Genomic DNA, 14834 nt, shown 5'->3' with positions numbered 1-14834 from the left:
TCTCTTGTGGATGCCCTTCAGCTATTTAAAAGGCATCTCATAGATTACTCTCTGAACCAGGGGTTTGTAACTATGGTTTGTAAATTTGCTTTAATAATATTTTCATAACTGTATTTCAATATAATTGAAATCTTGTAATCCTGTGTATGTGATTTTATATATTTAGAAGAACATTATTCTGAGAAGGGATCCATTAGCTTCACCAGACTACCAAAGGGATCTACGATTTAAAAATACACACACACACACACACACACACACACGTTAAGAATTCCTGCTCCATCCCAGTGCATTCCCACAAAAAAGAAATAAAAGTATTATATATGATTGTTGATAAATATGCTATGGTCCCATGTAGACCTGTGGGCCATTATATTCTGAATCTTGTCACCATTACACTTCTGGGCTGAGAACTTTATGTACTGATTAAGGACAATTGAATAAATTTCAAAAGTGTACAGAGAAAACGTTTGGATTTTAGTGTGTTGGTGCCATGTATCAGTGGGAGGCTAAGATAAGTACTAGGTGTAAGTGAGCTTACGTGGAGAGTTAATAGTGTGTGGAAGAGTTGAAATTACAGCCAAATTTCAGTCTCCTTTGGTCACTGGGTGGGGTGGGAAGATGGGGAGGGTGAAGCAGGGGTTAGTGTTATATACATAAATGAAGTCCACAGATAAGTGCATCCCTCCTTTTACACCAACATTTCCAACGCTTTCTACCACCCAATTTTTTTTTACTAGAGTTACAAGTCACGAGCAGTTAACTTTATAGGCTGAATTTTTCCCCTAATCTTCCAATCTTGCAAGACTTTCAGCCCAGTGCTCTTAGACATCATCCTGGGAAGCAATTCCTGTGAACATGCATCTGAACAATTACTCCCACAGGTGTATTGATCATGACTACTGTAGACCTAGAAAGGAAAGTTCTTGCCATCAAAAACCATGGCACTGTGAAGTGATTCAATACTAGAAACCTTTTTTATCAATGGAAATGACATTAAAGAAGAAGTATTACCATGTTTTACTTCTGTACTCTAAGGACCATGGGACCATTTCCTCTGACTCGTAGCTGAAACCTTCCACATATGTTGTTCTCTCCCTTAGAACATGAGCTCCTCTTCTTGATTTCTATTCCCAGGATTTAGTGCAATGTACATAGTAAGTGCTTCATAGATTGTTTTTTCATTAATTCATCTGGCTTATACAGAAGTTGAGTGTAGCCAGTGACAAATGTTGCTTTTCAATGTACCCCTGTATGTTTTTTCCCTTTTAGAAAGATATCTCACTTTATGGAAGCAATCTATTGTTAACTTTTACTATTACTCAGACAAATGAGATCTGTTTGTCCCAACAGAATCTCAGCAGGTTTTTGTCCTGAGAACCTCTATTAGCACCCTTTTTTCCTTCCTGATTGCTTTTTCTTAGTCTTACTTTGGGATAATGATACATTAACATTTGGGATAATGTACATTAACATTGTACACATTTTTGGTTAGAAGACTTTCTCAACCTCTTATCATCTTTTTTATGCTTCCAAGAGTGTATAGATGTTAGTAATAATGCAATAACATTATTGTTGATAGCAATAACAAAAATACTCATTATTTGGTCTCTATTTACTTTTTTAAAATCAGGTCTGTGATTTCATCAGCGTAGGAAACTCCAGTGTGAAAATTCTCTCCGGCAGATGAGGGATTGGCATTTTATAGTTTTAGAGAACCATCTAGGGTACTGACAGGTCAAGTGATTCACCACGTTCACACAGAATGTGTCAAAGACAGAATTTGGACCTAAGTCTTCTGGATGCTAAGGCCAGCCCTTGAACCATGCTGCCTCTGGAGGTTGTTTAGAATTACATTAAAGTAGTAACTATTACTCTTCCTCTCTTTTAATTATACATAAATGAAGTCCACGGATAAGTGTATCCCTCATTTTACACCAATATTTCCAACTTTTTCTACCACTCAGTTGAGCTACACTCAATTTATACTTAATTTACAACCTTGAAAAGTGACCCCTGAACAACTGGGAATTGAACAGGTTTGACAGTGACAAGAAGGGGTCACCAGTATGCTCTGTGTCTGATGCAGGCAGAAAGCTCAGTGAACTCCATTCTGGCCAATTAGAGACAGGAGCAATTACATTTAATCCACTGACCTCCGGGGAGCAAGTTCTCAGTCCCAATTAACATATAAGCTGCTAGAAGGACCACTGCAGTGCCTTGGGGGGTGGAGTGGGGGAGACTGGTCTGCAGGGGAGGGGATGTGTGTTTCTGCAAATGTATTTCCTCTTTGCAAGTTAACTACATGAGCAGTGTTGCAGGCAAAAATGCTGTATTCTAAGCTGATCAATCACTGAAAGCCATAGTGAGTATACATAATACAGATGTGACTTTCACTAACCAGGGCTTCAAACCAGAGAGGATGAAGCCATAAGCTGTGCCAAGAAACCTCAAATAGAGGGACCAGCAGGGACAGCTCAAATTGATATGACCGTTCTCTCCATCCCTTGTCTTTCTAATTGCAAAGGGAGCAAAAGCAGATGCCTGAATTTTTGGCTTTCGGAAAGATTGCTAAAACAGAGGCTGAGGGAAACAAATGACAGATACCCCCTTTGTAAAGGATATTGTTACCAGATAAGAAGGTTCTCAGAACAGGGAAGAGTTCCCTGATTAAGTTCATGAAATGGCTTTTCATGGCTTAGTTAGGGGCTAAACTGGTATTATAAGAATTTGCCTGTATTTGTGTCTAGCATTTGGGAATGTTTAAATCTGATTTTCTTTCTCCCTGATCTGCTTTTTTCAAAGGATCAGAGGATCATGGGTCTAGAGAAGGAAGTCACAGAGGAAGTAGCTGGAATCAAAACCCAAGGCCTCTGGCTTCAACTTCCATGCTCTTCTCACAGTACCATGGTGCCTGGAAAATATCACCAAGAAGATCAAATCAATGACAGCAAAAGCTGTCTAATCCAGTTTGCTTATTTTACAGATGGGGGAAACTGAGTCCCATGGAAGTTGTGACTTGACCTAGGTTACACAGGTTGTGTTATGGGTAGGATATGGGTATCCTCTCACCTCCATAGCCAATACTTTTCCCACTATGTTCTGCACCAAGAGAATAACCTAGAACTCCTTACAACTTCCACTTAGGGTGGGAGATTATGCTGGGAATTTCAGAGATATTACCAGCTGGATTACCTGGCAGGAAGTAGAGTTTCTTTCTAAATTTAACTTTGAAAAGTGACAATACATCTGTCTTGAGTTCTCAGGACCATACCTTCATTATTTAAGAATTAAAAGTGACCTTAATGATTATCCAGTTTAGCCCCCTAATTTTATAGATGGGGAAACTGAAGCACAGAGAAGTTTAAGTGTCTTGCCCAACGTCATTGAATTATAACGTGGGAGAGTTGGGGTTTGAATTCATGTGCTCTCACTCCAAATCCAACACTCTTTCCATTGCCCCACACTGATCCCAATGTCCCTTTTCCTCTTTGTATAAAGTGTTGATTTAGAAAAGCACATGCTAATTATGAATTGGGGGATTTGTGGCAGAATACAGTAGAGCTTTCAGAGGGCTCTTTCCATCGGTTCAGAGCTACACGAGGATCTGAGAAAAAGCTGGAGACCAAAGTTAAATGTAATGGGGGTCTGGAGAATCCATAATAAATTTGTCTTTTAAAGGATGACCTAGGAATAATGTCACTTTAGCTGACTATCTTCTAAATAGTTTTTTAAATATTTATAAGTTCATCATGGTCTTTCAGTAAATTAATCTAATGTTGGTTTCTAGGAATGTGGCTACTTAAAAAGATGAGAATGTTGGATGGCAGCTTCTCCTTTGATTAGCTTTTCAACTGGACTCAAATTTCCAGTCTGTGAATTTCCTCTAAAGCCTTGGAAGAAGAAAGCCCAGTCTTTCAGCAGAGCAGTAGCTCGTGATTTGGGCACACTGAATGGGCTTTGCAAAATGTTCCCTAGGGCAAGGAGGTCTAAGTTTGCTCTCAAATGAACTTTTTAAAGCAATTAATGCTAGTGGCAAAGAGATTCCTAGACAGAAGGCCATGTTGAGGGAGAGACCCTGGGACACTGCTTTCTTAAAATGGAGATAGATGCTCTGGGCTATACATTGCCCCTTAGTGAGGAGATAGAGACAGAGATCACTTGGACACTGACTCTTAGAGAAGAGATAAAGGTCTTGAGATATTTTTGAGACTGCTACTGGAGAGGCTGCTGCCAGACTGAGAAGGAGTGAGGCAGGGAGCAGGTTAGGTTCAGGCTGGGTAACCTTCACTCTGCTTTGGATGTATCTGACAGAGAGAGTATATTCTAGCAGATTCCTATTTAAACTAATTCTTCTGTTAGCTAAGCTCAGTTGTTCATATACTAATGAGGGAGAATGTGTTGTCAGTGACTCTAATTGCCTTGCTCTAGTTATGGTCTGTCTTGAAATGATTACTAACTTTGGGGAATGTTGACATATTTGCTTATTGTTTGAAACTCTGCCCTTCAAATCTCACACTCCAAATCTATGTGTGGCATAAAGTTATTTTAAAAATAAAAATGAATTCAAACTTATTTATGGGGATGGGGGATGATGCACTATTTTCCTAGTGAGTTCTTAGAGAGATGCTTGGTATGGAGCAAAATCACGGCAAGGGTTGGGGGTGGGGACAACAATCTGGTATTCCTGGTGATTACTATTCAGGTAGCATTGAGTGGAACCATGAAAATAATAGTGGGAAAAGCATGTGTTGAAGTCAGAGGGTTTGGGTTTGAATTCCAGATCTGCTACTTATTTCTTGTGTAACCTTTCCCTCTCTAGGCCTCAGTTTCCTTATTTTTTTAAAAAAGGGGGGAGTGAGTTAGCTAATCTCTTAGCTCTTTTCAGCTCTAAATCCTATGCTTTGAGAATGAGAGCAATATATAACTTGGCAGTAACTCTGGATATTGTATCACTTTTCTCTTCCTTTCCTTGTCATCATCATCATCATCTTCTCCTCCTCCTCCTCTTTCTCCCTGTCCTTGTCCTCCTCCTTCTTGTCCTTCTCCTCCGTCTCCTCTGTCTTCTCCTCCTTCTTCTTCTCCTCCTCCTTCTTTTCTTCTTCTTCTTCCAACTCCTCTTCCTCCTCCTTCTCTATCTCCCTCTCTTATCTATCTATCTGTCTGTCTATCTATCTATCTATCTATCTATCTATCTATCTATCTATCATCTATCTATCTATCTACTTTTTGGTAAGGAAGTAAAGAATTCTCTGGGTTTTCCTACCTGGTGAGTTGAAGGCTTCCTCCATAGCTTGGGCCATCTGTATGGCAATGCAGGATAGTGAGACCAACTAAGAGATGCCTTACTTCTCATTTCCTTAGGCCTTAACCTATATAATCATAGACTTCACAGGTTCATAGATTTAGTACTGGAAGGAACCTCAAAGGCTATATAGTTCAACCTCTCATTTTTAAGATAAGGAAACTGTGGCCCAAGGAGGTTAAGGTCATGACCAATGTCATGGAAGATAAATTTCAGAGGCAGAATTTGAACCCTTGACCTTTCCTTACCAAGACTCAGTTGTGAATTACTCCCATCATCTACTATCTTAGCTTCTGCACTGAATGGTGCTGAATAGAGCTGAAGAAAATCACAAAACAAGTTGACTGGGTCCACTAAAAATTTGTTATATAATTTTAACTATGCCTTTTTTTGTGCCAAAGCAATACTTTTATGCCTCTCTAATTAACTCACTATTCTACTCACCACACAGTCTCTTACACACTTTTTCATTCCTCCTCAAACTTCTTAAGTCTCCCCTACTTCGACCTCTTCATTGAGAACTTTTGACTCATATTTCATTGGGAAAAAATGGAAGTTGTTCACTGAGAACTCCCTCTTTTCCCTTCTTCCTTATTTCATATCACCCAGACACCTCCTGCCACTCTCTCCTCCCTCACCCCTGTCTCACATGAAGAGATAACCTTTTTCCTAGTCGATGAAAAGCCCTCACATGGTCAAGAGATCCCATTCTATCCCGTGTTCTCTAGCAGATTGTCCTTTCCATCCTCCCACCCTCTCACTTATTTTCATTCTTTCCCTCTCTACTGGTTGCTTCCCTACTGCCTACAGTCTCATGCTCATTGTTTACTCCATACTCAAAAACTCCTCCTTTTATCTATTCATCCCTGCTGGCTACCATCCTATATCTCTCCTCCCATTTGTGGCTAAACTCCTCCAAAGGCCCATCTATGAAAGATGCCTCCTACTTTCTTTCCTTTCACTTCTTAACCCCTTACAGTTCAGCTTCCAACCTTACCTCCATTTTCCTTCAGCTATTTTGCTTGGCTTTGATTCCATAGAATAGAACAACATGCTCCCTCCCCATCTCCCCAGGGTAAGTTAATCACCTGAATCTCAGGACCACCAAGAAGGACTTAGGTTTTGGTACTCTACTTTCTTTTAGTTGCCTTTCTCCTCCGATTGGAGGGCTTGTAGGTTGAGAACTAAATTGATCCCAAAGCTTTCCTTTATAGAGGCCTTACAACCTTCCTGGGTTCACTCCATTTTCCATTAGTAGCTCTGGTTGGTTTTAACTCCAGAAACAACATGACATCAGTACTAGATAGACCTTGGTCATCCCCCCACCTCAGGCTTTTCAGATTCCTATTGTGTGTTGTCTTCCTCCATTAGAGAATAGTCTCTCTCTCTCTCTCTCTCTCTCTCTCTCTCTCTCTCTCTCTCCCTCTCCCTCTCTCTCTCCCTCCCCTTTCTCTCCCTCTCTCTGTCTGTCTGTCTGTCTCTCTCTGTCTCTGTTTCTCTCTCTCTCTCTCTCTCTCTCTCTCTCTCTCCCTTTCCCTCTCTCTCTCCCTCCCCTCTCTCTCCCTCTCTCTGTCTGTCTGTCTGTCTCTCTCTGTCTCTGTTTCTCTCTCTCTCTCTCTCTCTCTCTGTCTTTCTCTGTATCTCTCTGTCTCTCAAACTTTAGCATGGTACTTAAGCATTTACTAAATATTTATTGAATTGAATCATTCAAATGAAATTGGTCTCTTTGAAATTACCAATAATGCCCTAGTTTCCAAATCCAATAGCATTTTCTCAATCCTCATCCTTCTTGACCTCCCTGAAGTCTTTGACACTACCTATAATTTTCTTCTGGATATTTTCTTCTCTTTGACCCTACTCTTTCTGGTTCATCTCCCATCTGTCTGACTGCTCCTTCTAAGTCTGATGCTGGATTTTCATGCAGATCATGCTGATTAATCTTGGATGTTCCCTAAGGTCCTGGACCTTCTTCTCTTCTCCCTCTCTACTATTGCACTTGGTCATATAATCAGTTCCCACAGTTTCAACCTCATCTCTATTAGTTCTATGCAGATAATTCTCAGATTTGTTCATCCAGCCCTTGTCTCTTTCTTGACCTTCTTTCTCACATTTCCAACTCTTTATTAGACATCTCAAATGGATGTGCTCAGTCCATTCTAAACTCATCATGTCTGAAAGTGAACTCATTATCTTTCCCTGCAGATTCTCCCATCTTCCTGACTTCCCTATTATTGTGGACAGAACCATCATCCTCTCAGCCGCTCAGGTTCATAAAGTAGATATCACCTTAACTCCTCACTGCCTCTCGCTGCGCCCAACCCCAAACACATCCAATCAGTTGCCAAGTGTTGTTTCTATCATCAAAATACTTGTTGTGTCTGTCCCCTTCTCTCCCCTGACACTGCTATTATCCCGGGGCAAGCCCTTATCCCCGCATGCCTGGACTGCTATGATACTGACCTCGTCCATTCTAGTCCATCCTCCACACAGCTCTCTTCTTAAAGAGAAATCCTGATCATATCAATCCCTACTTAAAACCACAAACCAAACAAGGCTCTTTGTTGCCTCCATGATCAAATATAAAACTCTTTGAGTTGTAAAGCCTTTTTTAACCTGCCCCATATTTTTTCTGTATTCTTACATCTTACCTTGCCTTTCCCCCACCTCACCCTTCTCTTCTTTGTTCCAGTGACTCTGGCCTTGCTGTTCCTTAAAGAAAACGCCGAATCTCCTGACTTCAGGCATTTTCATTGACTGTCCCCATGCCTGGAATGCCCTCCCTCCTCATTTCTACCTCCTGGGTTCCCTGGCCTCCTTCAAGTCCCAGTTAAAATTCTGTCACCTACAGGAAGCCTTTCTTGATCCTTCTTAATGCTCGGGCCATCTATCTGTGAATTATCTCTATTTTATCCTGGATATAACTTATTTGCACATAGATGTTTGCACATTGTAACTCTTATTAGAATTTAAGCTCCTTGAGGGCAGGGACCATTTATTATCTTTCTTTGTATCTAACATGTTTAGTGGCAGATAATATGTGCTTAAAAATTATATGGATTGACTGACAGACCTCTGTTTCCAGAGCCTGGAATCTTTCCATTGTACCATGTTAATTCTTCCTTTCATTTTCAGAGTTTAATCATAGTCTGTCCTGGAAATTTAAGATTTTCTGAAGTGGGGTCCCCCACATATCTTTGGGAAAGACTTCATTTCACATGAATTCTGACATAAGTAAAAAACAAAATAGGTACACCCAAGTCCTGATTAGTGCAAATGATGAATTCCTTGAAGTAGTCACCTGTATTTGAATTGACAACATTTGCAGTTGTAATTATGTAATATGTGGTAATTGGTTCCAGCCCAATGAAAACATGGGTGGAAATTCGAATAATGCAACCACTTCATGGGATTTGTTATTTGCAGTAATAGGGACCTAGATGTCTTCTATAGCTTAGGTTGGTTGGTAAAATGTCAGCTCCTTGCTTTATTTTTGTCTTGACACATATTAGGGGCTTAATAAAGGTTTGTTGAATTGGAATGGCTAAAATTTATTCGAATATTTCTACAACCCAACTGATATCAAGTAATTATTATGGAAACTCACAATTCTTTTAGGGTTTGGGGAGAAGGTGGATGATGGAGTGAACAGGATGCAGGATACTCACTTTCATAAATATAGAAACTACCACCAATCCATTTGGACTTTTTGCAGCCTCTGTGACGTTTGTATATAACTCATGGTTATAGTGGATTAGCTGAACCTGGCAGGAGAGATGAAAAAACAAACTGGCATTAAAAAGGTCATCATACATCACATTCATGGGGATCAGCAGCAATGTATGTTGTAGATGATTAGAAACAAAGTCTTTTTCAAATGAGGAGATTTCACAGGAATTAAGGTTTCCATTTTTTTATTTTTACAAGGGTTTTCTGGTAACATGCATGATTTTAATAACCCCAGTGACCATCTGGCTCTTCCTGGCCCCAACCCAGGATGTCTCCTCTAAGCTGTTGGTAAGTGAATTTCCTGGGGGCTGGTAGGCTCTCTGAGCTATAACAGCAGCTGGCACGGGTATCACAAAATGCTCTTCATAGTAATAGGGACAAACTAGGAGTTGTGAGCTAGGGAGGCAGCCTGGTGAGCTGCTGAGACTACAAAGGGAGAGGGTGGGAAAGAAGGAAGGGAGACAGAGAGGAGTTAGGGAGGGAGGGAGAGGGAGAAAGAGGGACAGAGGAGAGAGAGGGAGAGAATGAGAGAGAGGGAAAGAAGGAGAGCGAGGGAGAGAGGGAGAGAGAGAGAGGAGAAGGAGGAGGAGGAGGGAGGAAGGGAGAGAGGAGGGAGGGAGAGAAAAAAAGGGGAGATGGAGAGACAGAGACAAAGAAAGAAAAAGTGTGAGAAACAGACAAGATAAAAACAATGAGAGAGACAGAATAAGAGAATGAGAGAATGAAAGAGAGAGAACCAGAGAGAAAGAGAAAATAGAAACAATAATAGAGAATGAGAAAAAAAGAGCTCAGGCTTATGATGCTTCAACCAAGAGGGGATAATTTCATTTTTTTTTAGCAGCTCCTCACCCTGAATTTAAACTTTTGCTTGGCCCATCTAACATGTCTCACACACTCTGTCAATTAGTGAACCTATGCTCACTGTCAAGGTAGTGACAAAATGTATTGATCCTTGTCCAAAGTATTTTAGAAATTAAAAAAAATTAAAAAATAAAAGTCAGACAATGAAATAGGATAAACATTCTTCAAATAAATTAGTCTTGAAGATCAGATTTGTGATTTCAGTGGTATGGGGAATTCCTAGGGAGAAAACTCTTTCTATAATTCAGATTGCCTCTTGTTCTACAACTTATAGTTTAGAGAATTGCAGAGGATCATATGCTTAAAGATGGAAGAGACCTCAGAGGCCACCAAATCTAACTCCCTTTATTTTACAGATAAGACATTAAGTGACTTGCTCAGGGTCAAACAGATAGTAAGTGTGTGAGACAGGATTTGAACCCAGGTCTTTTTGACTCTGAGGCAAACTTTCTATCCACTACAACATGATTTTTTTTTACTCTGGCTCTGACATTTGTCACTCCATTGATCAACATGTTCTGTGAATAATTCTTTTGTAATAATTCTACTTGATTGTTGATTTTTTGATATCTGAGTAGTCATTTGCTGAAGGATAGTGCTCTGAGCAAAGGAATACCTTGGGTATAGTGGAGTTCTTAGGGACAAGTGAGGGAGGGACATCCAAGAGTCTTCTTTGTGCTCAAAATAATCCTATTTACTTTTGCACTTTTCATGAGTTTTGCCAATGGAGACAGATGGTAGTAAGGTGATTGCTGTGTCACTGAAAGAGAAATCCCACTTGGGGAATCTGAAGCCTGCTCTCTGGTGGGAGCAGTGATTCCCCAGGGGTTTGTCATGCTCATCCTCTTCCAACAGGCAACCTGGGGCCTGCCTTCCTCCCCTGGTGTATCTCCATGGGTAAAGAAACAGCTCCCTTGTAAGTTATGCAGTGTGAAAGGAGTCTAGAGGCCCTGGAGGGTGCTGTGGCTCTCCCCTCCAGTGACTAGACAGTTTCTAAATGAGAGGCAAAATGTGTACCTAATGATGTGCACAGATGATCTGTGACAACCCTCCCAGCACACTTGAGCAAGTGGAAATGTATTAAGGAGCTACTTGGAAGTTTCAACATAGTCTGAGAATTGGACTGTAAAGAGAAGGTAGTTCAAGGGATTTCATGGCCCCAAAGTGACACTTCTCTCTGACATTCCAGCCAGAGTAAGAGTATGAGAAGATCTACAGGGCCACGGACCACTTCCTATAAGTTGCACAGATGTACATTGCATTCAGCAAGACCCGAAATTTTGAAAGTGTTCTTTGAATTCAGATAAAGTTACCTGGAAGTATTCAGAAGAGAGGGGGTGTGGGCCAAAAACCTGACCCTCTTATTCAGTTCCCGATTTTCAACTTAAGGAAGTCATTTAATCTCTCTGACCTTCATTTTCTCTAGCTGTAAAACTGGCATCATAGATTTAGAGATGAAAGGAGGGAACCAAGTCTAACCCACTCATTTTATAGATGGTTCAATTGACTCAGAGATAGGGAGTGACTTGCTTAACATCACCCTGGGAATAGACGGCACCTCTGACTGCAGATTCAGGTCCTCTGACTGCAAGTCCATCATTCTTTCCATTGTGCCATGCAACTTCTTCTCATATGATGATACAAGTGTCTTTTCCTCTAACAATTCATTCACCTACTCTTTACATATCTTACACAGACTTGTGTATCATGAATATCAAATGATACTGTGTATAAGGATGTAATGATGGTATATGTGTGTTGTTACTGAAACACCCTATGAAACTTGTGAGTGCATACACAGTGCAATCATAGCCCTGTGATTTTATTATTATAGAGAACTTCCAGTGTGGAAACTCCTCTATTGATTCATGCCATGTACTTGTCTACAACTTATAGTTCTAGAATATTGCTTCAGACATTGAAAGATTCAGAGAATTTCCTATAGTTAGACAGCTAAGTCTGAAATCCAGGTCCTCCTGACTTCAAGGCCAACTCTTTATCCATTATACCAGGTTGCCTCTCCATAAAATAGAAACTATTATTAGTAACATTACTTATGGCTAGGAGTCCCATGGATTTTTGAAATGCTAATATATATATATATATTAGCATTTATATTTGTATATAATATATATATATATACTTAAACCTTTTGATCCTCACTTTTAGATTCTTAAAGATGTTGTTTGATGTGCTGTATGTTATACTTAAATTAACTTCTCAGAATTAGTCAGAAGTCTGAACCAAGGTTCAACCAAGGCCTAGATAAAACATAATCTCATAGTGGAACTGGGGGAAGTCAGGAAAAGGTCTTTTGTAAGAAGCTCTTGTAATGGTTATGGTAATTTGAAGATCTTCCCTGCCTAAAAGGCTGAATATAATCACATGAAACCTGTAGAGTTTGCTGAAGGATGGAACAGAGCCTACAGGAAGCTGGGCGTCAGAGCAGCTAAAGTCAGAGAGAAGATGGGCAGGCAAGGAGACAGCTAGGCTTGTGAATATTTGTGGGAAGGCTAAAGGATGGTGTGCTATGGTGTGTTAACTTCTTTGTTGCTATAATGGATTCAGTTTCCTGGTATTGGGATTTGGCTTTCTGGTATCTGAATAAATGTTTTGCTTCTGGCTTATATATGGAGAATGTTATATTTTGTGATTAAGAACTATGCTGGCATATTCATAGTTGCCATTGGTGCTGTGAATATTGCATTGGCATGACAGTTCTTTAAGCTGAGTCTAAAAGAAAACCTGGGATTCTAAGAGCAAGAGTTGAGGGTAGAGAGTATTCTGCCAGTTGAGGGAATATTTTAAGAGAGAATAGTTTAAGCAAAGACACCAATAGATAGCAGATGGTTGTTATATGGGAGGAACTTTTGTTGTTGTTGTGCATTTGTTTTCAGTTGTATCTGACCCTTCTTGACCCTATTTGGGATTTTCTTGGCTAAGATACTAGAATGGTTTCCATTTTCTTCACCAGTTCATTTAATAGATGAGGAAACTGAGGCAAACAGGGTGAAATGACTTGCCCAGGGTCACAGAGCTAGTAAGTGTTGGAGTCTGGATTTGAACTCAGGTCTTCCTGACTCTAGGTCTGGCACTCTAGCCACTCTATCCATTGCACCTATCAATTGTCAACTAACAGCTGTCTCTGGAAGGAACATAGGCTTTTAATGAGTAGATTGGCCACCAAGGGATGAACTTTTTTGGAAATGGCAGTTCATGAAACAAAGAAAATTACAAAATCACCCTCAATCTTGTAAGATTCCCTTCCATTTCTGTAGTGATGGTAATGGAATAGCAGAAATGGCAACAGAGGGTACTAAAAATTGCTTAGTTTTATAGATTGTCTATAACCATTAATTCTATGGTGCCTATGAATCAAACATTTAAAGTATTGTGTTCCACTTTCCTAGTTAAATAGGAAAAATACCATAACTACAAATGTAAAATTACCAGGGAAAGAGAGTACCAAGGACCACCCCGAAGGCCAAAATGTAAGAGAGCAGCACAAAGGAGCCCCGTGAGTCAGGATTGCTTGCGGGGCAGAGGAGGCAGGGTGGCTGAGACCTGCTTTATGCCCTCTCAGGCCCAGCTATGACTGCTTGCCACAGGGCTCCTGCAGTCTCAAGGAATAATTTCTCTAGTGAAGGGAAGAGATAAAGATACATCAGGGAACAACACAAAGTCTTACAAAGCACAGTGGGATAACTACACACACACACACACACACACACACACAAACACACAAAGACCCATGGCCTGCTCATTTTCCCATCAACATATTTCTCAGTCTATCACCATTGGCTTGGCAATGGCAATTACAGTTCTAGCAGCTGCTCCTTGCATAACAAACATTCCTACCTCCTCATTCATCACACCTGGGAAAAGAAAGGAAGCTGCAGATGTTTCCACTCAGATCAGATATGGATCTAGGTTTGGGAAGCTGGGTCACAGGGGAAATACTTTTTGATGTGGCAAGTCCTTTTCATTAGGAGTGTCAATCTGCAAGTGCCCTACAAACATTTACTCTATGACATTTGTTGTAGGATTTTTAAGGAAAATTCTGTAATTCAAATCCTGTTTCATTCAGAATTTGTGATAATTCATTCAATGGAACATAAGCTTCCTGAAGGCGTGGTCTTTATGCCTGTCATGCAGCAGATACTTAATAAGTGTTTGTTGAACTGAATTCATTAATGTGGTTAATCTTCAACTTTCATGGGGGTAACATTCCTAAAAAAATGGTACAAAAAAACCAAAACATGAATGTCGATATGGTGAACCTATAGGAAACAGGGAGTTACATTCTTGCAACCATCAGAACTGTAATCCTTCACTAGAGATTGCTGAAAATACACATTTCTGCATACAATTCTTTAAAACAAAGCATGAATTCTGATAATATGCAGTTTTTTATAATATAGTGACCCATAACCCATAGAATGCAGTATAAAAATAAAATTGATAATATGCAAAACATTTTTTCTCACTAGCAATTCCCTAGAATTCTGTGGCTTTTTGTTTGGATTTCAGACAATATTCACTTTTCATAATACATGAAATCTACAGTACCACAAATACTGTCCAGCAAATATAATTCTTAAAACTAAAACCTTTTTTCTAGCATGAATCTACTTCCACTGTGTCAGATGGTGGTCTGAGGACTGTATACTACCCAGCTGGAAACCTCTCTACCTTGACAACTATCTGAAAACCAAGGGAGAGATTGCTGGGACTTTAGTCACTGCTGTTAGAAGATGCTGAGATTGGTGAGGTCTAGACATCACCTCTGACACATTGTCCCTCACAGCTAATGGATGGCATTGGAGATTGTGAAGGATGCACCAGTTTGAAATTATATATCCCGGTAGGATACCAGCCCTCCATGAATTTGTGTATCTCTCTCTCTCTCTCTCTCTCTCTCTCTCTCTCTCTCTCTCTCTCT

At 40.1% G+C, this 14834-nt stretch overlaps 1 protein-coding gene across 3 annotated transcripts in view; it reads right to left on the bottom strand.

Moving 5' to 3' along the window:
- Positions 1-14834, bottom strand: part of CA10 (carbonic anhydrase 10) — a 740048-nt gene that overhangs the window by 39578 nt on the left and 685636 nt on the right. For all 3 annotated transcript variants that reach the window (XM_069067504.1, XM_069067503.1, XM_069067505.1), the window contains one exon: positions 8971-9066. In XM_069067504.1, coding sequence (XP_068923605.1) covers positions 8971-9066 — 96 coding nt within the window. The remainder of the gene's footprint in view (positions 1-8970; positions 9067-14834) is intronic.

This window comes from Petaurus breviceps, unplaced genomic scaffold (genome assembly GCF_028583685.1).
Source record: "Petaurus breviceps papuanus isolate PSGF00001 unplaced genomic scaffold, PetGlider_PUasm1.0 90750, whole genome shotgun sequence".
In the NCBI taxonomy this organism is placed as follows: Eukaryota; Metazoa; Chordata; class Mammalia; order Diprotodontia; family Petauridae; genus Petaurus; species Petaurus breviceps.
The sequence above is the reverse complement of the archived record's forward strand: the minus strand, read 5'-3'. Positions and strand labels throughout refer to the sequence as shown.